General features: G+C 45.8%; 1 protein-coding gene across 1 annotated transcript in view; it reads right to left on the bottom strand.

The window, feature by feature from the left end:
- Nucleotides 1-24,549, bottom strand: part of RPE (ribulose-5-phosphate-3-epimerase) — a 233,174-nt gene that overhangs the window by 109,128 nt on the left and 99,497 nt on the right. Inside the window, exon 4 of the mRNA XM_086955551.1 lies at nucleotides 4,804-4,938. Within this exon, the coding sequence (XP_086811677.1) occupies nucleotides 4,804-4,938 (135 nt within the window). The remainder of the gene's footprint in view (nucleotides 1-4,803; nucleotides 4,939-24,549) is intronic.

The raw sequence follows: 24,549 nt of genomic DNA, 5'->3' as shown, positions 1-24,549 counted from the left end.
TAGAGTGCTTCAAAGTTGAGTACAGAATAAAAATCATTATTATAAAAATTGATTAAATAAATCCAGGTCTTTCGCTTGAACTCCAAAATCTGTATATTCGGATTTCCTCTTGAGAAGTCTTACCACCGGCCAGTATCTTGATGCCAATGAACAGGCCTCCCACTGCACGTCCTGAATCAGGCTTGGGTGCAGTCACGCTAAAACAGTGATAACCCTCTATATATAAATTCTCAACAGCCCATGTCTCCTGAAACATGATCATGTCTTTACCATCCAATAGCTGGACCCATTGCGGATTTGACAATCTTGGTTCTAGCCCTGCTACATTCCAGCTAAGAATGGACAAGTCACAGTGCTTGGTATGGCTAATTGACTTGCTTCTAGCACTCATAACTGTACTCCGCTTAAAGTTAATTGGTGTGGGAGATACAACCTCTTGTGTAGTTATAGGTGTGGCAGTGTGATGTTGCACTACTATTTCCTGAGATGTGTTGATTAGTGTTGGGGGTAAGTGTTACTCATTATCATTGCTTTCATCTTGACATCCGATGTTACCTCCCCCTTTCCCCAGTCAGTCCTGATCTTCTAAATTTGAGAAGGCATGTTCAAACCGGTTATAGGTTGGGATCTTATATAAGGGTCTAATCTCATTCTGAGGTAAATTCCAGTTTGAATTCGAGCTTAAATAGGGCCTCTCACTGTGGTTGTGCGGAGGCATGATGGGGAAGTATGGGTGTGGCATCGGGTGTCCTAGGAATGGGGCCTGGTAGCGCTCAGCTGGGCCATTCATAAAGCTAAAATCTTGATTCAGTTGGTGAGATGGGAATAAATCCCTGATACAAAGATTTGGTTCTTGATAACTCACAGCCGGGTTATTCATAGGATTAGAGTTTGGGGCTAGTTGTCTGTAAAAGTAGCCCAGGGGAAGCAAGGTCGTATTAAATTCCCACGGCGAGGGCAATGGCGCATTGGCAAGGGTTTTTTGAGCCCATTGAGGGGACCTAAAGTTTCCAACTATGCAGTACCCATCAAACTTTTTTCTCAGCGGGCCCACCCACCCGACTCTGTGTTTGAATAACATCCCTTGCTCCTTCCATTGGGAAATTGCAATTTATAGATAACCAATGGAGAATCCTGTTTTTAAGAGTGGAATGATGTTCCTCTTGGTCATTCTTTAGTTTGGGCACATTGACTAAAACCAGCACGTACGCCCCGCATTCAGGCGGCAGGCTGATGCGGGTGGGAATCTTCCTCGTGTTGGTTCCCATGTTCAGTTCAGATTGAACTGTGGGGCGGTTTTGGACATCATTCTTAGTTTGTCGGGTTGGGACCCTTTTGCTTTTATCAGCATTATGATCTGTCCCTTCGAAACTAGCTACCTTAGTCGTGTTTATATTAGGGGCATGTTTGGCTAGAGGTTGGTTTTTGCTTGTGCTAGGTGCGGGCATCGGTGGAATAGATTTATTATGACCAACTGTGTTTGTGTTAGCTCCGTTATTTTTGGCCTTGGTTCCACCTAATGTCCCCACGTTGGGTTTGTTTATTATAGTCTGCCCTATGCCTAATTTTGTTACATGGTCATCCAACACTCTCAACCTTTTATCCATGTTTAGGATTTGTTGATTAATTGGGCCTAAAAGAGAAGACAATAAGGTCTCCATCCTCCCCCAGAATCCTTCGTTCCCCATTGCTACACTGGCTTCTATGGCATGGGTATCTGTTCCGATAAATTGATCCTCTTCCCCCTTATCCCTTTTCCGCTCTACGGAGGCAGGAATCCTCCGACGTTGCTTGCGCCCACCCTTATTTCTCTGCATTTTTGGCGATAACTCAGTGTCTAGGTGCTTCAGTTTTCTTTTAGCTTTTTGGCCCCTGGCTCGCACAGGAATGCTGTCACTTTTGTCCCCCTCAGTGTTTGATATGTCGAGATCTGCACATGGGTTCTTGCCATCTAATTGTGCCTGAACGCTTGCCGGTGGTGCGCAAGAATCTTGGCTAATGTTCATATCAGACCTGAGCATAGTGGGAGTTGAAGATAGCCTGCTACCTGGGGTAAATTGTGCCGGTGGGGCTGTGTCCACAATTATGCAGTTCTCATTAGAGTCTGTGCCTGGAAGCCCTGCATAGGATGCGGCAAGTAAAGAGTCCAGTGAGTTATCTTGGTTCAGGAAAGGGGGCAAACTTGATGGGAGCGAAAAGCGCCTTTCAGTGTTCTGAATGGCAGTTGCAACGACGTCAATGGTCTTCTGGAGCATTTTGTCAATGGCGGTCAAAGTTGGCCGCGGGGTGGTGGAGGCTGGTACAGCCAGTTTGTGCACGTCTTTTGGCATGGGCACTGCCGGTGTCCTTTTCCCCATGATTGCGTTTAGTCTAAATCGGTAATGTGACAAAAGTTTGAGCAGTAGAGAATGCTTTTATCACTGACCTGATAGCAATGTCGGGAGAAGATGGGAGAGATGGAAAAGGCCTGCCAAGGGGGGTGGCCCAGCCCAGCCTCTTCTGGCATAAGAGGGCCCGCCCTTTGTCTGGGCTTCGTCCGGCGCCACCCGCGCGCGTCCCGCGACACGGAAGGGGTTCCGCTCTTTAGTGCGCCTTCCGGTCGCGTCACCAGGCGGAAGAGGGCGGAGCCAGCCGCAAAGTGTTGTGGGGGCTGTAGTCCCCTTGCTCGGCGGCCGCGTGGTGCTCCTGTCGCGGCAGGGAGGGGGCGTGGGGGGGGGACCAACAGACCGTGGTGCAGCAAGCGCCGATAGCGCCGTAGGAATTTCCCAGCCCAACCGCAAGGCCTCAGCTGCCTCCGGTAAGTCCGCCGCTCGCAAAAGGAAGTCGCCCGCTCCCCTGATGGGGCTCCGTTCTTTAGTGCGCCTTCCGGGCGCGTCACCAGGCGGAAGAGGGCGGAGTCAGCCGCAAAGTGTTGTGGGGGCTGTAGTCCCCCCGCTCGGCGGCCGCATGGTGCTCCTGTAGCGGCGGCGGGGGGGACCAACAGCCCGTGGTGCAGCCTGCGCCGATAGCGCCATACGAAATGCCCAGCCCAACCGCAAGGCCTCAGCTGCCCCCGGTAAGCCCGCCGCTCGCGAAAGGAAGCCGCCCGCTCCCCTGATGGGGCTCCGTTCTTTAGTGCGCCTTCCGGGTGCGTCACCAGGCGGAAGAGGGCGGAGTGAGCCGCAAAGTGTTGTGGGGGCTGTAGTCCCCCCCGCTCGGCGGCCGCGTGGTGCTCCTGTCGCAGCGGCAGGGGGGACCAACAGCCCGTGGTGCAGCCTGCGCCGATAGCGCTGTACGAATTGCCCAGCCCAACCGCAAGGCCTCAGCTGCCATCGGTAAGTCCGCCGCTCGCAAAAGGAAGTCCTGTTGCCTGTGTTTTTAGTCCAGGCTGGTGATTATTTTCCTATCTTTCTTTGTTTTACTCTCTGTTCCAACCTAATGCACACTTTGGATTGTCATCCTTACACCAATTTTTGGGCTTTTACCTTTCTTTACCCTCCCACTAGGTTTCCCGTGCGGGGATCACCCAGACGTGTCTCTATTTCACCTCTACCATGGGTAGACCCTTACCCAGCCACCCCATTACTGTCAATTCTATTCCAAACACCAGACTTTACGTACTGTAATGCTGTTCTCCAACAAATTGTATACTGATCTATACCTTACCCTGTAGTGTGCAAATATTTTCTACTTTGTACCGCTCCTTTTTGTTTTTCCTTACCTATACTTTTGAAAACAAAAACAGTTTGAACACAAAAAAGAAAAAGTCTTGGCCCTGTCTATGTTCAAATTCTGTAAACCGAGATGAGTTTGATTTTTTGGCCGTTTCATCTGCATGATGCCTTCCACTCCTGTTAAGTTCTAGCCAATAGTGTAAAGCAGACTAAAGGATTTCAAAATGATCATAATGCTGATGCCTACCTGATGGGTCTTCAGTTCTGATGATTCCCTAGCTGGAATCATATTGACCCATAAGTGCTGCATGGATTTTGTAACAAATGGAAATCAGCTTTTCAAATGTAAGGAGTCTTATAGCTGTCAATTAAAGAACATAAACTCAAAGATTAAACATTGAAACCCTAAATTACTGAATTAAATCAAGTCCTTCAATCGCTAGTCTACGGAATTTACTCTCAATATGATAACCGGGAAGTGGAGTTACTCATATCCCAGATCGATTGTTCATTCTCATGCTAGTTAAAATATAAATTATATATCGGTCTAGGTCTACCCTTCCTATGCGAGCATAGGGATATATTTGCAATCTCTGGGATTGGCATAGGACCTCATACCTAGTATATACAGTTAGGTGGCCTACATCATGAGTGTAAACTTAGTTTATGCAGGCTGCAGGTCCAGCACTGCTGTCATTCCAGAACAGTCGTCTCTGGTGGAATTCTATCTGGCCCCCAGGAGGACAGGACAGTTTATAAGATATTGTACTGAAGCTGCAGCGGTGCGACCGTGATGTGTGAATATCAGAAACTGTTGCTGAACGAGCAAAGAAATCACTATACTAGGTTGTTATTTATTCCCAGCAACCTTGCACAAAATGTGTAGACAAAAGTCCATGAAAAACAAATAATATGTACATCGTATTCTCAAAATATTGTCACAAAAACAAATGTTTTATATGTGGCTATGCAGAGCGAGCAGAGGCAGCCTGAAACATGTCAAACCCAAACTAAAGGAGAACCAAAGTTGGCCCAGAAGGAAAATCACTATAAATTCAGCTGCAAAGCCACATTGTTTATAAATGAAAAAGGATGGCAACTGAGACAGGTCAGACTGAACACAAGTTCAAAATATAATTTTCAAACATACCTTTGGCATCATGTCTTCCATGAACTTTTGACCGCCAAAGCCCGGCTCAACAGTCATCACCAAAGCCATATCAATCTGACTGGCCCATGGGGCTAGGTACTCTACCGTCGTCCCTGGCTTTATGCCAAGTCCCACCTGCAAATGAACACATTCAGGGACATTAGAGCAGAAACTGGAAACACTGGATGGAAAGAAATGTCAATCTCACATTCAGCTCAGCCAGCAAAAAGAAGCTATGAGGATACTAAAGGAACTGGTTTTAATTCCCATTACACAGGTGGCAAGGGGGGGTGGTGGGGAGTGGCAGAGTAAACACTGCAATACTCGTAAATGAAACTCATCATGCGTGGAATGATGAATGGTTGAGAGCGCCACAGATAGTGTGATCACTATTATCGTTTTTTTGCCAGCAGCTTTCCGTGGGGGCTCTCAAAACAGATAAAAGATCATGGCCTATGAAACCATAAGCATACATCACACCTCAGCCCTTTATTAAACAATTGTTCTGGTTAATTTCCTAATATGGTTTAGCCTTTGTCTTAGATATTACAAGACTAGGACGTAGCAAAGCCAACTGTTCTCTTCTACCTCACAGCCCAGCTCTTATGCCCATTGTTCCATGACGTGACTTGATTCCTGGCACTGCCTCTACTGAAGCCACTGATGAAGAAGGAATTAGGAATTTTACCCAACCAGGGAAGGGAGAAGAAAATTGCCTAAACGTCCTCGTATCTAAATACTATCATCACAGAGGCAACCTGCAAGTTGCAGGTGACACGCTGATCCAAAAGGTGCATTCCACAGTTGAGTTCACATCGAGACTCCGTGGCCCCTGTTGGAGATGGGTTGGTGCTGCCTAGCAGCAGGACGGCCGCTTATAAATTCGTGCTCAGTGGGGTGTCCAAACAATAAGCAGCACTCGAATACAACTTTGCTTTTCCCCGTAAAAGCTTTCTTTATTGGTATGCGTGCCATCAATTCTCACCCCATCTACAACGGGGGCAACGGAGTCTCGATGTGGACTCAACTGTGGAATGCACCTTTTGGATCAGCGTGTCACCACTTCTTGGGGCTCTAGGTGAGCTACGTATTCAGCTAGTATTTTGGGGGCATCCATCTGTGGAAAAAAGGTGGACTACATCTCCCATAGAATGTTGCATACAGTCTTAATTTAAGCAGCTGAATGACAGCGTATGATATTGTTTAAAAGGGAGGCTTGACCCGCAATGCCTCTTCCGACCGTTAAGCCTCTGAAGAAGTGAAGCTCCGAAACGCGTCAGGCTGCGGGGGTATGCTGCAAATTAGCTGGGAATTGATGACACGCATACCAATAAAGAAAGCTTTTACGGGGAAAAGAGAAGTTGTATTCGAGTGCTGCTTATTGTTTGGACACCCCACTGAGTATATATATATATATATATATATATATATATATATATATATACACACACACACACACACACACACACATGCACACACAGAAGCACACACACAAAAGGAGAGAAAACGCTGTGTTATGATAGGATGTGAGTATATTTTTGAAGAGCATCGGTCCTTTTGAAAATACAACATTGTAACTTGGTGGAACGCAACCCGCCATATATATCTACTCTCTTCCAGTCACAACAGTCAATAAGTTGTAAAATTACTTTGGGAAGCAGATTGCGCCCAGAGACAAAGAAATGGAGAGGTGCGTGCACCACGTCACGGAAGAGAAGTTGATCGGGGCACCATACGGATTCTGTCTGCACCAACGTATTACTGCTTCCAGGGAGAGTGCGGCGTGGCATCAAATTGAAAGGCAACTGAGACGGCCTGCATCCCAGACACACACAGCATCTCCCTTGCGGGAGCAGGCAGGGGCACCATCTGTTTGCAAGATAATTACAAACAGATGTTACCAAAGCTCGCTCCTGTAAGGGAAACGCCGAACGTGCACGGGTTGCAATACAAAGCAATGCAAAACACGCACGTTGTTGGCCAAAATGCTGATTGATTCCAAAAGGTAGCCTCCTATGAAACGCATGCACGCTGCGTAGGCAAGACCAAAAAATGTCATAGCTCAGGGCCCCGAAAATCCTTGTACTTCTGTATTGGAATGTTTACAAAGAAAATACGGCACCGTGCGAACAAAACATTTCACAACCAAATCTCAAGAAAGAGGCTTCCTGGAGCAAAACATGTGGTACCACAGTTTTGCAATATAAAACAATTTGTAACCTGTAGGACATTTTGAACGAGGTCACCAATAGAATCTCATTCAAATTATATTCAAGAAGAGATCTTGAAAAGGAAATCACAAAGGCAGTACTGCATGCACTGATATATTGAGTCCAATTCTATGATACAAGCAAGGATTTGAGGATTAGCAGAATGGGGCCGAAAGGCTGAGCACGAAAAATAGTATACAACCGTATATGGTAGTTAATAAGAGCTCTGTACAACGCCCCACGTCTCTGATTCTCCAAGATGAAAACCTTGGGACCTGGTTCCAAATGAGACGAAGCTGATGAATGACTGGTGGCGGCAATCAGGAGTATGAGAGTCATCTGCAGCATTCCACCGCTATCTTGGAACAAAGATGAAAAAAAACCTAACTATCAGAACCTAACTAGTATGAATGAATGGGTCACCAGATCATGCCGACATTAGATGTCCTCCACTGCACGCCAATATCGCTGAACCACACAGGATTTTCCCAGTTTATTTTTAATCTTAGAAACACGCCAAGGCACTTCACGAGGAAAAAAAGAAGCTATGAATTAGGGACACATTAAGGCACTAGGTGTCTACTTTCCCCCACCATTTCTCTCTTGTATTAAACACGGTGAGACCCATATAAGCTCACTCCACTTACTAAGCGTGGAGAGGATGTTGCCTCAACTCCTTAACACAGGTTTATCCTTGTTTTTATCACTCTCTTTCAGGTCTCAGATCACTAGGCCAATTGGACCTGGTGTTTAACTGCAAGGCTGGTTACTACTGCATCACGCTACTTCAAGAATGAGCATTGCGGTAGTGCTAGAGTTGAGATTAATTTCTCTAATTCAAACACGGTCCTGATGAATTGCCATTAGACCCATTAGGGGCTTCCTTAGGCAAGAAACATGTCGATCTCATGCACCACACAGGCCCTGAAGGACCATTGTACCCAGAGAGCGCTTCCTGATTGTAGTTAGGCTATTGCACCCGAGGAATAAAGTTAACGGAAAAAGGGCAGCCCTAGACCTATTTTAAACAACACTGCACACTCACTGCACTACCCAGCCCACACACCGCCAAACACCCAACAGCTTCATCAACAAAAGATCTTCGCTAAAGAGCCCCTTTGTGGATACCCGTTGGGCATTGCAGCACCGGGCCGACGAGGAGCAGGCCCAATGATGAAGCATGACATTGTTCGAGGTGTGTAAGGGCACTTAACAGACCTGAACACTCCCCTGCACTTAGGACCTACACACTAGTTTATTTTTCGAGCTCAGCTCAGATGCCACACACCTCTATTCCTTCAAATGAATACAGAAAAACTATTAACACAACATGTAAGTAAAATTAAACATAATTATTAGGATACGCAGGCTGTCTCACAGTTCTTTCAGATTTCCTGTTACAATATCTTTTCTAATATTTTGAATGGATTTCTGTGTTCCAACATTTTCCCCAAATTTTCTAGACACATCATCCGACTTGCTGAATACATCAGGAGAATCGGTTTCTCTTTTGAAAACTAACTCTGTTAAGATTCGGAATATAATAGTCTTGAGCTTTAACAGCATTATTCAAGATCTTAATCACGCATATAGGCTTGGAATACTTAGAACCACTCCAACACATAACGGGACATTTTATCATAACTAAATCCCCAACCATGACCACTATCTTTTTCACTTTTTCACTGCTTTTCTTTTGTCAAAAGTATTTTTCCCGCTTATTACCTTTGACTCCTCTCTAGTTTGTGATTCACCCTCACAACACTCTTTCCCTTTTAAAGTTTCATATTTGCTTACCCACTGAGGTTCAACAGAATTGTTGTGAAGCCTCCCACAAAAAAGCTGAAAAGGAGTTTTTACCAGTAGTGCTGTGATATGTTAACCTGTGCATTTTAACTTTTTAAAGTTCTTCCTTTCAACAGTTCAATGAGTTAAACTTGGCCATGCCTATCGTTTCTTTGTTTTCTTTGAGCACTTTATTAAGCCTTTCAATCATCCCATTGGTCTCTGGGTGATAAAGCGCACATTTTTTATGCTGTATGCCTCTTTTAGTCGAGAAGTTCTCAGTTTCCTTAGAAAAAAGTGGAACACCATAGTCCATTAGAATAGTTTCTGGAGCCACCTCTCTAGACATAAATTCCAGGAAAAACTTGGTGACATGCCAAGTACCTACTGCATTTGTGAAGCAGACTTCAGGCCAATGTGTCTACAACCACACCATATAAGCCTGTCGATCCCATGCATAGGCCCTAAAATATCTAGTGCAATATCTTTGCAAGCCCTTGTGGGAGGCGCTCTGACAGTTATGGGTTGTACTCTAGGACTTCTCACTCCTGGCACAAGATAAACAATTATGTATAACTCTCTCCACTTGTTTGTCCATGCACGGCCACCAATAACTGGCCTGTAATTTCTCCTTAGTCTTGGTGATCCCCTAATGAGTCCCATGAGCTGCCCTTATTAGTTCTCCTCGAAGACTACTTGAAGGTACTAGTCTTGTGCCTCGAAAGAGCAAATCCTTGTAAACGCCAAGTTTCTCTCTCACTTCCCAAAATGACTTGGCGATCTCAGGCGACCCTTGTTTTTTATTGTACCAACTTTCTGAATGAGTAACAACAATTCCGCTATTACTAGATCACACTTTCTCTGCTCGGAAATGGCTTCACTTTCCAAAAGAACACACCCACTCAGATTTATCCTCTAATAGATCATCATCCATCATAGTAAGGTCCTCTTTAGGAACAAGATGTGAGAGTGTATCAGCTACCCCATTCTCCACACCTGGAATGTATTTTGTAGTGGAACTGTAATCTTGTAGAGCAATGATCCACTTAGTAATCCTGCCTGAAACAATGTCGAATCCTTTCTTATTAAATATTTCAAAGGTTTATGATATAATCGGTTCTAATTTCCAAATCAACACTTTCTTAATAGCCCAATAAACAGCAAGGGCTTCCTTTTCGGGCTACAGAGTATCTGGACTTTGCATCCCGTAAACTCTGAGATATAAACATGATGGTGTTCATGGCATCAGGACCTTGCCGTTGTAACACAGCATCCAGACCCATTGCACTTGTATCTGTGGTTATGATGGGTTTCTTTTTAGGGTCAAAGTTGTTCAAACTGGGTGCAGCACCAAACCTCTCTTTGATTGTGTGAAACTCATCTTCACAATTACCATCCCATACAAAGTCCACCCTTTTCTTCAGGAGACCTCTCATATTTGTGCTTAGATCCGCAAAATTCCTGACAAATTTGCCATAGTATTCCACTATCCCCCCAAACTTCATCAAATTCCGCTTTGAAAGAAGGGGCACTCATGCATTGAATGATGTTAACCAGGTCTTCTTTCAAACATCACTATTGATGTTATGACGAAGATAATTACCAGGATTTGTACGAAATTTACACAGTTCATCCTTGAAAGTGATGTTACATTTACACAACTTCCCCAAAACCTTCCTCAGGTGAACATTCTGTTCTGCTTAGTCTCTTCCAAAGACTAAGACATCATCCTTGTAGATGCACACTATGTCCTTCAACACATTCTCCATGATACGCTGAAAACGGATGCTGCAGAAACCAATCCAGAGCAAGGCTGACTAACCTATATGTGCTGAAAGGTGTTATAAAAGCTGTGCAATCCCTAGATGATTCCACCAACTAAACATGGTGATAGGCGGATGTAAGATTGATGGTACTAAATACTCTTTCACCTCCTAGTAATACGAACAGCTTAGTTATGTTAGGCAGAGGGTACCCATCCATGATCACTTTTTTATTGAGTTGTCTTAAGTCAATGTACAAGTGTAAGGTACCATTGGGTTTCCTGGCTGCTACAACCGGGGTCAACCATGCTGTACCCTACACCTCTTCTAGAATTCCATTTTGTTTTAACTTCATATTCTCACTCTGCATTTCTTCTCGGAGAGCGATGTGCACATTTATAACCTTGCAGGAAACAGGATGAGCATACTAAGTCTTATCTTGTGCTTGTAATTAGTCAGGCATTCAAGTTCTTCCCTAAATACCCTGGGGAAAGCACTCTTTAACATATCTAAAAGTTCATTGTCAGTGTCCCTCTCCACAGCACACATTTTATCTCTCTCCTTCAGTAAAATTGGTGGATCACTGTTAGGATCTATCATTATCCCCAAAGCACCCTGATGCAGCCAATTGATGATGCGGTCACCCTTCTTTGAAACACATTTTCCCAGAAACCAAACTTTCCTGATAATCAAAGCTACGAAATACCCATGCAGCTTTACAGGTTCCCATCCATAAGCACATGACCTTTATTCTGGTTTGAGCAACTTGATCTTCCCTTGCAACTTTGAATTGAACAAATTATTCAACATTATGGCGATTTTAGCACCCAAATCAAATAGTACAAGAGTGGCTTCACTCTTTACCTAAATAGTTTCTAGAGGGTTGTTTTTTTAAATTAAAATAAGCCACCTGTAATACAATGTGCCCACACTCAAAATCGTCAATGTCCGTGCCATAACTTTCCTGGTCTATTTCTACATCAACTCTCTTGACATTGGGTTTAGCTTTATTCTTGTATACCCTGCAAAATGCCCTCTTTTTTTTTTGCAAGTCGTACAAGTAAATTTTAAAGCTGGACATTTTTTATCATTGGCCAGGTGACCAATTTTGTCACACCTTTAACATCTAAGTTCTATCACTTTACCGGAGGCCATTTCTTTTTCTCCTCCATCTTGGACTTGTAACTTCCTAAATTTTTCCTTTACAATCTGCACCTTAAGGTCTTTTACACTATCTTTTTTGAAAATAGCTACACAGTTCCTGGAGTGCTCATTACTTTTAGCCACCATCAACACCTCATCAAGAGTGGGCTAATCACGTAACCATACTTCCTCTCTCACTTTCTCCATTTTACACCCAAACATATTAATTACGTATGCGTTTGTCAATCAAATTTGCACAAAGATTCAAGTTTTCTTAAGTCTGTAACATAACTTTCAACAGACTCCTCATCCCTCTGTGTTCTATTGGCAAAATGGTATCTTTCAGGTGGAGAAGTGTGGCTCAGGGGTTAGAGGTGGCAGACCCGGAAGCTGAGATCGGTCCTGGACCAGGGTTCAATTCCCCGCCTCGGCGGGTCTTGGGCTCAAAAATTCCACGGACTCGATAATTCTCGTTCCGGTGCCTACTCGACTCACGGGTTCACACTCTGCGACTCTGGGCAATAGCTTGCTTAATCTCCACTACGGCCCCTCGCGGCGGGATGCCTGGCTTTCACCTTGTGGATACCCTGCTGGGGTTATCTCACAGGGGAATACCAGGACGGGTTCCCAAGGCAAGCGCCTTGATGCCTTCGGGTGATACGTGCGCTATATAAATCGCAATACATTTACATTTACATTTCTAAGATGGTGCTAACTTTTGGTAGCAAGTGTATGTCCAATTTTTAAGGCATATTTCATATGCATTCCGATCTTCAGCTTCCTCAGCAGGGAGATCAGGAAAATGATCAAATATTTGTAGGCCCTCAGAACTCAGACAGCGAAGTAGTAATGAGGTCTTCCTATCGGCACTTAATGTGGTTCCACTTACCTTTGCATATCTATCAAATACTTTTTTTCCATTTCACGGAAGGTGTGCCTGGACTTGACATGCAGAAAGGTGGTATAGTAATATTCTGCATGTCTGACGAGGTCGCAATTATGAATAGCAAAAAAAAAAAGTGTATAGTGCTGAAAGGAAGAATTGAAAAGTTAGGGTTGCTGCCGCAAAGTATACAGTAGTAGTAGCCAAGTGAGTCACAGCAAATTATGCGGGATGTGGCACGAGTTGATGCTTGTGTCAATGTTTTCAACATAGCATGACACACATGATATATCAGTAACTTTAATGTGCTTGCGTCTGCACACAACACCCGAAAGCACTAAAGTGTATGGGTCACTGAAAATAGGAAACACTCTCCAGAACGCAGTTTAGCGCACCAGAGGACTGCACAATAACAGACTTCAAACATAAATAGTGTGCATGCCACTGAAGCTATAAAACTGAGGCACGTTGAGATTCCAGGAGCGTGCGAGTCACTGCTGATCAACACCTACATTGAAGGAGAGCGTTACTGCAGAAATGTTAACCAATGACACGCTAGAAGATTCTCAAAAGTGAATGTGTCACCAAAACCGCAAATACATAAATCGTCAGAAAACAGGCTAGCTCATTAGCAGACTTCACACAAGAACAGTGTGCACGTCACTGAAGATATATAAATTTAGACAGGCTGGATTTCCAAAAGTGTACGCACCACTGCCGATTAATACCCATATGAACGTGAGTGCTACTAAAAATATGAAGTTTATGACATGCCTGAAAGATTCCAAAAATGAACGTGTCACTGGAAATAGCAAACACTCTGTAGAAAGCAGTTTTCAGAAGTGATTGTGTCACTGAAAATGACAAGCACCTTCCAGACAAAAGTGTGCATGCCACTACTGATAAATAACCATATGGAGGTGAGCACTAGTGAAAACATGAAGCTCATGACACGCCTGAATGATTCCAAAAGTGAGTGTGCCACTCAATATAGCAAACACTCTCCGGAAGGCAGGTTAGAGCACTTGAGGTCTGTGTTCTAAAAGATGATACACAGTCCAGCTGTATAGTGGAGTAATCCTTTACTGTAACTTGGTTCCTGGATAGGAGAGTAGGAGAAAATAAATAGTAGAAACACAGCCCCACCAGGAGCAAGCTCCTAGCAGATCAGCCGGAGATGACCAACTGACACTCTAGACACAGATAGGTACTCAGGAATTCTATGATGTCATGAACATTCTAACAGGACAGTATAGTGAGGAATAATAGAGAAGTACTTTACTACACATCCTCTGTCAGGGAAACTAACAGCAAGAAAGAGGCGAAAGGCTAGAAACATCACAGTAAGAATAACACAAGAAGAGAGAGAAGGAGCATTACCAAATGTAAGTAAATGAATAAGTACATTACATCAGGAGAGAAATACATCAACATACCATGAGAATTTTCAAATGCACATGGATGAATAAAAACATACATGAGGAATGAGATTCATAAAATAAATGTAGGGCCCAATTCACAGAACTAACTTAAGACAAAATCCTAAACTTACTACCATTTTGGTATTCACAGAAGGCACTTACTCATTTTGGTATTCACAGAAGGCACTTACTCATTTTGGTATTCAGAGAAGTTTGGAGTCCTAACTTTAGGACTCCTAAATGCCTTCTGTGAATACCGAAAGTCTTAAAGTTAGGATTTTTCTGGTTTTAGGAAAGCAGCTCCCCGCAAGACAAGCAGATCCTCAAGCAGACCAGGCCACGAAATCCAAGATACTAGTGTTATGTCGTTCTACTTAAGTATATTTATTTATTTATTTTTTGTGTCTTTGTTTTCTTTTGGTTAAGGGGGGGGGGGGGGGGGGGGTGTTATGTCGTTCTACTTTAGTATACCTTTAAGACTCGTGCTGTATTCTTGTTAGAATGCACGAGGTCCTAGTTTAGAATGTTGTATGTGTATCATTCGTATGTGTTAGTCAGTTACGTTGGAGCAGTCCTTGGATTCAGCTTCTCCCTGGCACTCACCTGTATTTGCTTATACATAACTTTGGAATAAAGCTGTTCCTTTACTACAGAATATGGAGCATCATTACAATTGGCGACGATGGAAAACGGATTTGGACCCATATAGTTTTGGAAAATATGCTTATTTTGTCATTTTGAGGATTTTGACGAAATACTGAAGAATCGTTTGAAGGTTGTACTGTGTGGTGGAAAGAAGGTAAAGCGCTATCGGAACTCCGGTGCATCATTTTCGCAGGTAAAGGATTGACATACCTCTCAGCAAGTAATTGCTTTGCTGCACTGTCTGTTGAGTTTCCATCAGCGGCATCTTTTGAGCTGTGAGCCAGATTCGGCACAGGCTGTGCGCAGGCAGTTGCGCGAGAGGCGGAAGTCTCCTTTAGAACACCTGAAGATCCAGTGATTAAAGGAAAGGACGTGATTGCGCAAGGTCATGCAACGTGACCTTACGTGGAGGACATTTTGTGTTTTCTTTCAATATTTCCACCGGAGCAACGCGCAATCTAGGAGAAGCCTATGAGAACATTAAGTATTATTTTTTTTTTTACAAAGTTTTAAACGTGGATTTATTACCGATATTGGAAGGAACGGAAAATAATATAAGAGTTATAGTATATGAAGCAATTTTATTGTGATTTAAAAAAAATACATGTGAGATAGTCGGGGAGGAGTATTTATGCACATCATAAGTAGTGGAAAAAGAGTAATGTTCTCATATTGAACGTGGAATATAATATTATGGACAAAGGTGACAAGTGAAAATACGAGAGGAGAAAAATGGCTCAACAAAATTTTACGATAAATGCTCCAGAACCATTTTGGGCTACAGGTACCAAGCCGGTTATTAAATGGATTGAATTGAAAGAGTATTTTATGAACTATATTGAAGCAATTGATGAGGGAAAAAAGATGAAGCCGGAACAAGAGAAAAGAATTTTGTTACATTCATTGGGCCCAATTGGTTTAAAAACACATTGACGTATGAGCAAAATTGAGGAGTCGAATTTGGATGTTTTTGAAAATTGCATTAAGGATATGGACAGATATTTTGCACCCAAAGTGTGTATTGGCGTGACAAGACATCAATTTTTTCAAAGGAAGCAGACGAACCAAGAGACTGTAGATGATTGGGTGGACGACTTGAAGAAGTTAGCTATTGACGGCAATTTTAGATATTTGCATGATGAATCGAAATTTGCCTAATTTACGTAACGGTAAGTTTCAATTCTATTAAGGACACGGAGGCGAGGATTATGCTATATCTTCCTTCGCTTTATTAACATAAAGACTCCACAGCAGCTTAGGAAAAGATATATAATAGTAACAAAAATGCTTTCAGACATAAAGCATAGATGGAACGTTCAACAAATCAAACAACAACTCCCGAGAGTCTCTTTGTATAACGACAGTCCATAGTCCTTCCACACTGTCCATCACCACTATAAATCCGGTCTTCTCTTCCTCTTCCTCCTCTTTCTTCGCGCAGATCACGCTTGAACCTCATTGATCCTGTTTAGCACCCTCGCTGCCTGTCGAAAAAAAGAACAGCATCAGCGAGGTGGCCCAGGAATGCAACAATAAGGCGAGGAGCATTCACTGACTAGTACAGTACCGACAATGTAAAGGAAAACGCTTTACTTACTGCCATACGGGTGGGTAGAGACACCACTGTAGCCTGGGTGGGATAATCCTCGCCTCCGTGTCCTTAATAGAATTGAAACTTACCGTTACGTAAGTTAGGCAAATTTCGATTCTATGTCAGGACCGGAGGCTTCAGATTATGCTAGTGCAAAGCTTACTTACCACCAACTGGGCCAAATCCACCACCGGCTTAAAATAAAACCTCTTAAAGGTGGAATCCGAGGACCTATCCGCCGCTCGCATTAGGTCCTCCAAGCAAGCACCCACTGAGAATGCCTTAGAGGCCATGGCCCCCCTGGCGGAGTGTGCTCCAAAGAGAGAAGTATTGATGCCCGCTTCCTGCATGACCCACCGCACCCACCGAGCAATAGTGGGAGAGGGACAGCTTTGTGTGGCTTTCGCAGGGCAATCAGCAATTGACGCTCGCCCGGAGGGCGCAACTCCAAGGTCATATCTTCATATGCTTTGAGGCATTGCACAACACACAACTTAGGAGTGTCAAGAAAAGCTGGATAGGAAATGGATCGCGACGACGTCTTAGTGCGTCGGCCCACGGTAAAGGTAACCCCATCCGGGGAAAAAATGCGTGCAGAGACATCCAGCGCGCGCACATCAGAGACGCGCCTGCAAGAAACCAAACATAGCAACATGGCCAACTTCGCCGACAGCTCCTTAAGAGACAGATAAGAGTTGGCCGGCCAGGACAAGAACAAGTTCAGAACCAAATTGACGTCCCAAAGGACGGAGTACCTGGGCTCAGGGGGCAACGCGAGGCGAATAGCCCGCAGAAGCCGACAAACGAAAGGATGTTCCCCTACCGGGTGACCATCGATGTTATCGTGGCCTGCCGAAATCGCCGATCGAATAGCATTGATCGTCCTATAGGCCAAGCCTTTATCGGCTAAGTGAGCTAGGAAATTCAGCACGGGAACGAGGCCTGCGACCAAGGGATCCAAATCCCTTCGAAGACACCAACGCATCCACTTAAGCCAAGCGGATCTGTAGCGTTTCGTCGTACTATCGGCCCATGCTTTGGAGAGCAAGTGCTCAGCAGACCCCGAAAGGCCTGGGAGCGACCAGCGTCTCCTGAGAGCCTCCATGCCACGAGGCGGAGAGAGCCCTGCGTGATGAGAGGATGCGGTTCCCGATCCAGATTTGTCAGGAGCAGAGGAAACAGGGGGAGTAGGATTGGAAAATCCCAACAAAGTTCCAGAAGAACCGGAAACCACACTTGAGACCTCCAGAGCGGTGTAACCAACACCAACTCCGCTCCCTGGCGGCGTAGTTGGGCCGCCGCTCGCATTATCATGGAGAACGGGGGAAACGCAAACGGCCGTTCCAGACTCCAATCCTGCAGAAAAGCGTCCGTGGCCTCCGCCAGAGGGTCCGGCCTCCAGCTGAAAAAAACGCGGCAGCTGGTGGTCGAGACGGGACGCAAACAGGTCCACTGAAAAGGGACCCCAGAGAGTTTGGACCCACCGGAAGACCTCCGGATCCAGCTTCCACTGGCTGGCGTCCCTGAGGTGCCGGGAGTGCCAATCTGCCACTTGGTTGGACTGGCCCGGTAGGTATTCCGCCGTCACCGCAATGTGACGCGACAGGCAATAGTCCCAGAAGTCCTTTGCTAAGTCCGCTAGAGCGCGGGACCGTGGACCCCCTAAATGGTTCACATAGCGAACCGCCGAAATGTTGTCCATCCGTAAAAGGACACAGGCCTTGACCGAATCCTTGGTCCAACAACGGACTGCGAAGGAGCCCGCCAGGAGCTCCAAACAATTGATATGCAACCGTTGTTCGTCTGAAGACCAGGCGCCGCCGGTGGAAAAATCCCCGCACCGGGCGCCCCAGCCCGACCTGCTGGCGTCGGACTCTATGACCAGGTCCGGAGCCGAACCGAAGATCGCCCGACCATTCCATGCCTCCATGTGAGACAGCCACCAGGACATTTCCTCCTTCACTTCGTTCGTGAGGGGAACCCACTGATCGTAACTCATCCCACGACGCAAGTGTTGCGCCTTCAGGCGTTGGAGCGCCCTGTAATGCAGGGGGCCCGGGAAAATCGCTTGGATGGAGGACGACAGGAGGCCTACCACCTTGGCTATATGGCGCAAGGAAGTGCGATCTTTTGCGATCGTCTGCCGAAGCAGGTGTCGAATCTTCGCGACCTTCCGACCCGGCAGGCTCAAGACCGCCTGCACCGAGTCTACCACGAAACCCAAGACGGTGATCTTCTGAGTAGGAACCAAAACCGACTTGGAGCCGTTGATCACGAACCCCAGCCGCTGGAGAAGGTTTACGGCCTGCCGAAGCTGGCCCGCCAACACCTCCGGGCACTGCCCCATGAGGAGGATGTCGTCTAAGTACACCAACATTCTGACCCCCTGACTTCTGAGGAACTCCACTACCGGATGGAGAACTTTCGTGAAGCACCACGGGGCCGATGATAGATCGAACGGCAGCGCGGTGAACTCGAACACCCTGCCGTTCCACAGAAACTGAAGAAAACGACGATGCGGGGGATGGATGGGGACGACTAAATAGGCATCCTTGAGATCCAGTCTCACCATCCAGTCCCGGGGGAGAAGTACGTCTCGAAGGAGGTGTATACCCTCCATCTTGAAATGTCGGTAGACCAACCACCCATTGAATTCCCTGAGATTGATCACAGGTCTCTTGCCCCCATCGGTCTTGTCCACCAAGAAGACGTTGCTGAGGAACCCGTGCGGGTGGCGCGTTGATAGGCGGATGGCCCCTTTGCGGAGCCCCGTAAAAGTTTGCCAGCCTCCCCCCAATTGGAACTTGATCCAAACAAAGTACACTTACCGGGGGCATTTCCTTGACCGGAGTTCTTTCTGAACCCTCTGCCGCCGAAGCGCTGCCCTCTTGTGGGGTAGAAGTTGTTATAGTTGGCAGAGGTCTGGTATGGTCCTCTTCCGGAGCCTTGTCCCTTATTGGTGGTCTGCTGGCCACGGCCGATCGCGCGGCCCCTACCGCGACCGGCCCCTCCGGAGAAACGCTGGTGGAACACCCGCTTCATGCTGGATTGGGCCTTATCCAGCGACGTGAACGTGTTCACGAACTTGCCCAGTTCCCTGATGAAGGGTTCGCCAAAAAGGCCTCCTTGGGCCACCGCACCCGTCTCCGACGGGGCCAGGTCTCCCAATTTCGGGTCCAATTTGATCAGGAGTGAGCGCCGCCTCTCCGTAGAAAGTGCGCAGTTGGCGTTGCCCAGGAACACTATCACCCTCTGGGCCCAATTCGAAAGCATCTCAGGGGAAATGACGGTGCCATTCGCCTTCGCCTCCTCCGCCATATCGAGGATCTTTGTGGCAGGTCCAACCGCATCCAGCAGCTTATCCTGGCAGGCCCGCCAGGAGCGATCGATGCCTTTCCTGGGATCCTTCATAAACTTTGCCAGGAAGGTGGCCATCTTGGGATCCAGTTCCGGCGTCATGGCCACCTTGCCGTCCAGGGTTGGCCTAGGGCACTCCCCACGCAGGCAACCCCGCGCCTCCTTCTCCAGGGGTTTGCGCAGCCTGCCCGCCACGAATTTAGCCACCGTCTCTCCTGGCGTCCAAGCCGCGGAGCGGAGGTGGACGATCTCGTCCGGATCCAGCATGCCCGACTCATCCTTCGGCATCTCCTTGGCAGAGGACGCCGGAAGCCAAGATCGGGTCGACTCCCCGTCGTCGTCTGTGTCTGGAGAGTCGTACACGGGGGAAGCGGGGGCTGTCAACACGTCTCCCGAGGCCCCAGGATCCGCCAAGGGGGTAGGGGGCACCGCTGTCGCTTTTGCCAGGAAGGCGTCCCGAAGGCGCTCAAACGCGCCCCTGTCCACTCCTTGGGCCTCCGACGACGGCCCTTCCTTACAAGGCCTCTTCGGGGCGAGTTGAAACCCGCCGGACGTCCCCGGGAGGTCGGGGCTCGGAGGCACGTGCGCCGATGCCAGCTTCGCGCACTCTTCCACGATGCGGGCGGAGAGGCGATCCTCCATAGGGCCTACCACCTCCGTCACGCAGCAGTAAATGGAATTGTCCACCGCCTGGTAGAACTCGTCGTCTTGCAGGTAGGGGTAGGGTTCCTCCTCGTATTCCCCTTCCATCACGAAGTACAGGGGTAAAACCGGGCACCCTGTAGGGCGGCAAGCGAGATAAATCTCGGATATGGGCAGGCCAACTGGCTGCGATCACTTTTCTGTGCCAACTGGACTGGCAGGTGGGTTGCACCAATCCCCCAGCGCGTCGACCCTCCTCGCCGGGACCGGGTCTCCGCACCCCTCAAGCGCGCTAAGCCACACTTCTTATCCAAAAAGGTGCACAAAGTTCGGTCGGAGCCGCAATACAGACCCCAACATGGGCGTCAGGAGTAGGGATGTACAGACCCGGAGCACCAGGTGTCAGAGGGGTACGCGAGGGCTGGCTCCTGCACAAGCAGACTCCACGGCGCGGCCCCTGCTACTGCGGAGGCGCGTCGGAGGGCCGGCGAGACGTCAGGGCGCCCCCTGGCGGCCTACTTATGCACCGCACACAAGTGGGAAAGAAGATCGCGTAGGAACGATAGAGCGTTCCCGCGACCGGGGACTCTGTAAGGGAATAAACCATGCAATGAGTCCCCCAACGATCGTACACACAATACAATCAAGTAAACATTGAAGGAAAAAACATGAAAAGCACTTATCTGGCTGCGGGAGCAGCGAAGAAAGAGGAGGAAGAGGAAGAGAAGACCGGATTTATAGCGGTGATGGACAGTGTGGAAGGACTATGGACTGTCGTTATACAAAGAGACTCTCGGGAGTTGTTGTTTGATTTGTTGAACGTTCCATCTATGCTTTATGTCTGAAAGCATTTTTGTTACTATTATATATCTTTTCCTAAGCTGCAGTGGAGTCTTTATGTTAATAAAGCGAAGGAAGATATAGCATAATCTGAAGCCTCCGGTCCGGACATAGAATTGATGAGACCAGTTGGTTATGCATAACAATAATTCTACCTTACAGGATCGTTTATGGGTAAATGGCGATGCACCATTGAATGATGTTTTAGCGATTAAGAGGAAGGCAGAGAGGTCAGGTAGATGTTCCTCGGTGGTAAAAAAAACAGAGGAAGATAAGAGCACAGGTGCGGTTTGTAAGATACAAACCGCAAGTAAGTCGCAGAACAAATTTCAACAAGGCTCACAGGGGAAGTGGATGTGTCAACCTACTAGGTACCAAAAAAATGATACAAAAAGAGTAGAACGAAGATGCTATCGCTGTGATAGTAAAGAGCACTTAGCTTTCAGTAGGAATTGTCCTGCCTTGAGGAAGAAATGTTCAATATGTGGGATGTTAGGACACTTTAGTAAAATGTGTCGGAAAAGAAGTAATGTAAAATATATTTGGGATGAGGAGGAAAATGAACAAGATGAAGAAGAAACTGAATGTGTTAAGAGTGTGAGAGGCAATTACCTAATTAATATATCAGAAGAGTCATTACAGGGCAAACCCTTATGTAATATTTCCTTAGGTGGTGTTGTAGTGGAAGTGTATGCAGACTCTGGATCTCCCTACACTATAGTGAATCAGCATGTTTGGAAGAAGAGTTTCGTGGGAAAAATTGGAGATCAATTGTGTGTATCTGATATTAATCCTGTTGGGTATACAGGTAAGAGAATTGAGATGCTAGGTTATAGGTGGCTTACTTTCTTATTCAAGGGAAGGAATACAAGAGGAAAGTTATATGTGTCTAAGGTCGGACCATCAGTATTGGGGTGGTTTGATCAGAAAAATTTAAACATCATCCTAGACCCTAATAGTGAGGAAAAGGTGTTGGTTGTGGATGATCAGAGTGGGTTGTGTGATGTTTTGTGCAAAGAATTTCCAGGAGTGTTTGGTGAAGTGTTATGGAAATTGCAGGGTTTTGAGCATAACATTCAACTTAAAGCTGGTGCAGTACCTAAGGTACATAAGGTAAGACCCATTCCCATGTTAATTAGGGAAGAAGTGAAAAAAGAGTTGCAGGGTCTGTTAGCAAAGGGGATCATAGAAGTGGAGGCATCAGAGTGGATTAGTCCTATTGTCGTTGCACGGAAACCTAATGACAAGATCCGTCTATGCATAGACTTACGTCATCTAAATAGTAAGATAATTGTAGAAAAGTTTCCTTTGCCTAAATTAATGAAATGGTTTCTTTGTTAAAAAGTGCTTCATGGTTCTTAACTATAGATCTTTCGGCCGCATACCACCAGGCGGAGTTAGAACCAGAGTCTAGGTGTCTTACGGCTTTCATCACGCCGTTCGGTTGCTATCAGTTTAGACGAATGCCGTACGGGCTGGCGTCAGCTGCGGCTGTCTTTCAGCGGCTGATGTATAGGTTATTAAGGGACATGGATACGATCTCATTTTTCCAGGATGACATTTTAATTGCTGCAAAGAACCAGGCGGAGCATGATTGTAAGTTGAGTGTTGGAGGAGGCTGGGTTAACGGTTGAGTTATCGAAATGTAAGTTTAGTCAAAGGAATGTTTCATATTTGGGTCACATCATTAGTGAGGAAGGGGTCAGACCTAAACCAGAATTGATTGTAAATATTGTAAATTCAGGGGCACCTTGTACTAAAGAAGAGGTGAGAGCGTTTCTTGGAATGGCTGAATATTGTGCGAAGTTTGTGAGCAATTTTGCATCAAAGACATTTAATAGAAGGAATTTACTCAAAAAGAATGTGAAGTTTGATTGGACAAAGAGTTGTCAAGAAGAGTTTGAAAAGATCAAAGATTATTTGTAAAATGTCAATGCTCTGGCAAGTTTTGATCCTAATGCGGAGTGTTTGTTGACAACGGATGCTAGTGATAAGGGCCTGGGGGCGGTGTTATCCCAAAAGGGTATGAATGGGAAAGAAAAGATAATTTTATTTGCTTCTAGAGCACTTTAACCCGCGGAAGTGAGGTACCCAATCATTGAGAGGGAAGCATTGGCGTGTGCATGGGCGTTGGAACACTTCAGAGCTTTTGTATGGGGCAAGCCTGTAGTCATTCACACAGATCCCCGACCATTGGTTAAGATTTTGTCGTCAGATGGAATTTCTGGAGCTTCAGCGAGAATGGCTAGGTTATCCATGCGCATGAAAGAATATATATATAAAATGGTTTACTTACCAGGAAGGGACAATCTTGTTGCGGACTGTTTGTCTAGGTTGCCTTCCCCACTTGAGGAGTGTGTGGATGACCCGTGGGGTGCTTTTAGTGTGGCTCTGGTGCACGATTCAGGAGCACCTGCTATTAGTAATCAAGAGTGGTTGGTGGAACAAGAGAAAGATGTGGAACTTAAGAAGGTTCTAGAATATATCTGTAAAGGGTGGCCTAAGAAATGTTTCATTGAAGAGGGTTTGAAAGCCTTTTGGGAAGTTAGAATGGAGTTGTCTCTTGAGAAAAACATACTTTTCAGGGGTGATAGAATTATCCCCCCTACCTCTTTGAGACAAAAGATTTTGGAGTTATTTCATGAAGGACATTTTGGTATTGGAAGGAACAAAGTAATGGTCAAGAACATGTTTTGGTGGCCAGGAGTTGATAGAGATACGGAAAAATGTGTTAGAAATTGTGAAGTGTGTAGTTCTGCAGATAAAACTCTCAGAACTTTGAAACCAAGCATGAGTGAAGGATTGATCCCAGATCTTCCATGGGATACCATTACTGTGGATATTATTGGACCTATGGGTGTGATGAAAGAATTTGGATTAGTAGCTATAGATTTATTTACAAAATGGCCTATTGTAAGATTTGTAGAAAAGCAGACACTCTTTCGGTTTTAAAATTTTTAGATAACATTTTTATTATGGAAGGTTTGCCAAATTGTATTCTTACAGATAATGGAGTGCAATTTTTGTCGCACATGGCTAAGGATTATTTTCATAAGTGTGGTGTTAAGCATAAAACTACTGCTTTATACAATCCTAGCGGAAATGGCACTGTTGAAAGGTTTAATCGAGTGATCAAGGGTGTCATTCAGGCAGCTGTCAACAAAGGAATGGATTGGAAAGTTCAAGTGCAAAAAGCAGTGTGGTCTTACAGAACAACATCACAAGCTGGTACTGGTCTGTCTCCGTTCGTTATGATGAGAGGAAGATTACCAAGAAGCAAAGTTAACCCGGGTTGGTTAGTAAAATGGAAGGTCACACAATGGTCTTCTACTAAGGTCAAGAAGGATCTGGATATGCTCCATGCTAAAAGCAAACGTTTTTATGATGATCGTTATGGCACAAATGATATGCAAATTCAAGTTGGGGATTGGGTGCGTGTGAGGAAACCTTGGAAAGTACCTAAGGG

The sequence above is a fragment of the Lissotriton vulgaris genome, chromosome 2_1 (assembly GCF_964263255.1).
Source record: "Lissotriton vulgaris chromosome 2_1, aLisVul1.2, whole genome shotgun sequence".
NCBI lineage: Eukaryota > Metazoa > Chordata > Amphibia > Caudata > Salamandridae > Lissotriton > Lissotriton vulgaris.
This window is presented reverse-complemented; position numbering and strand designations above follow the sequence as displayed.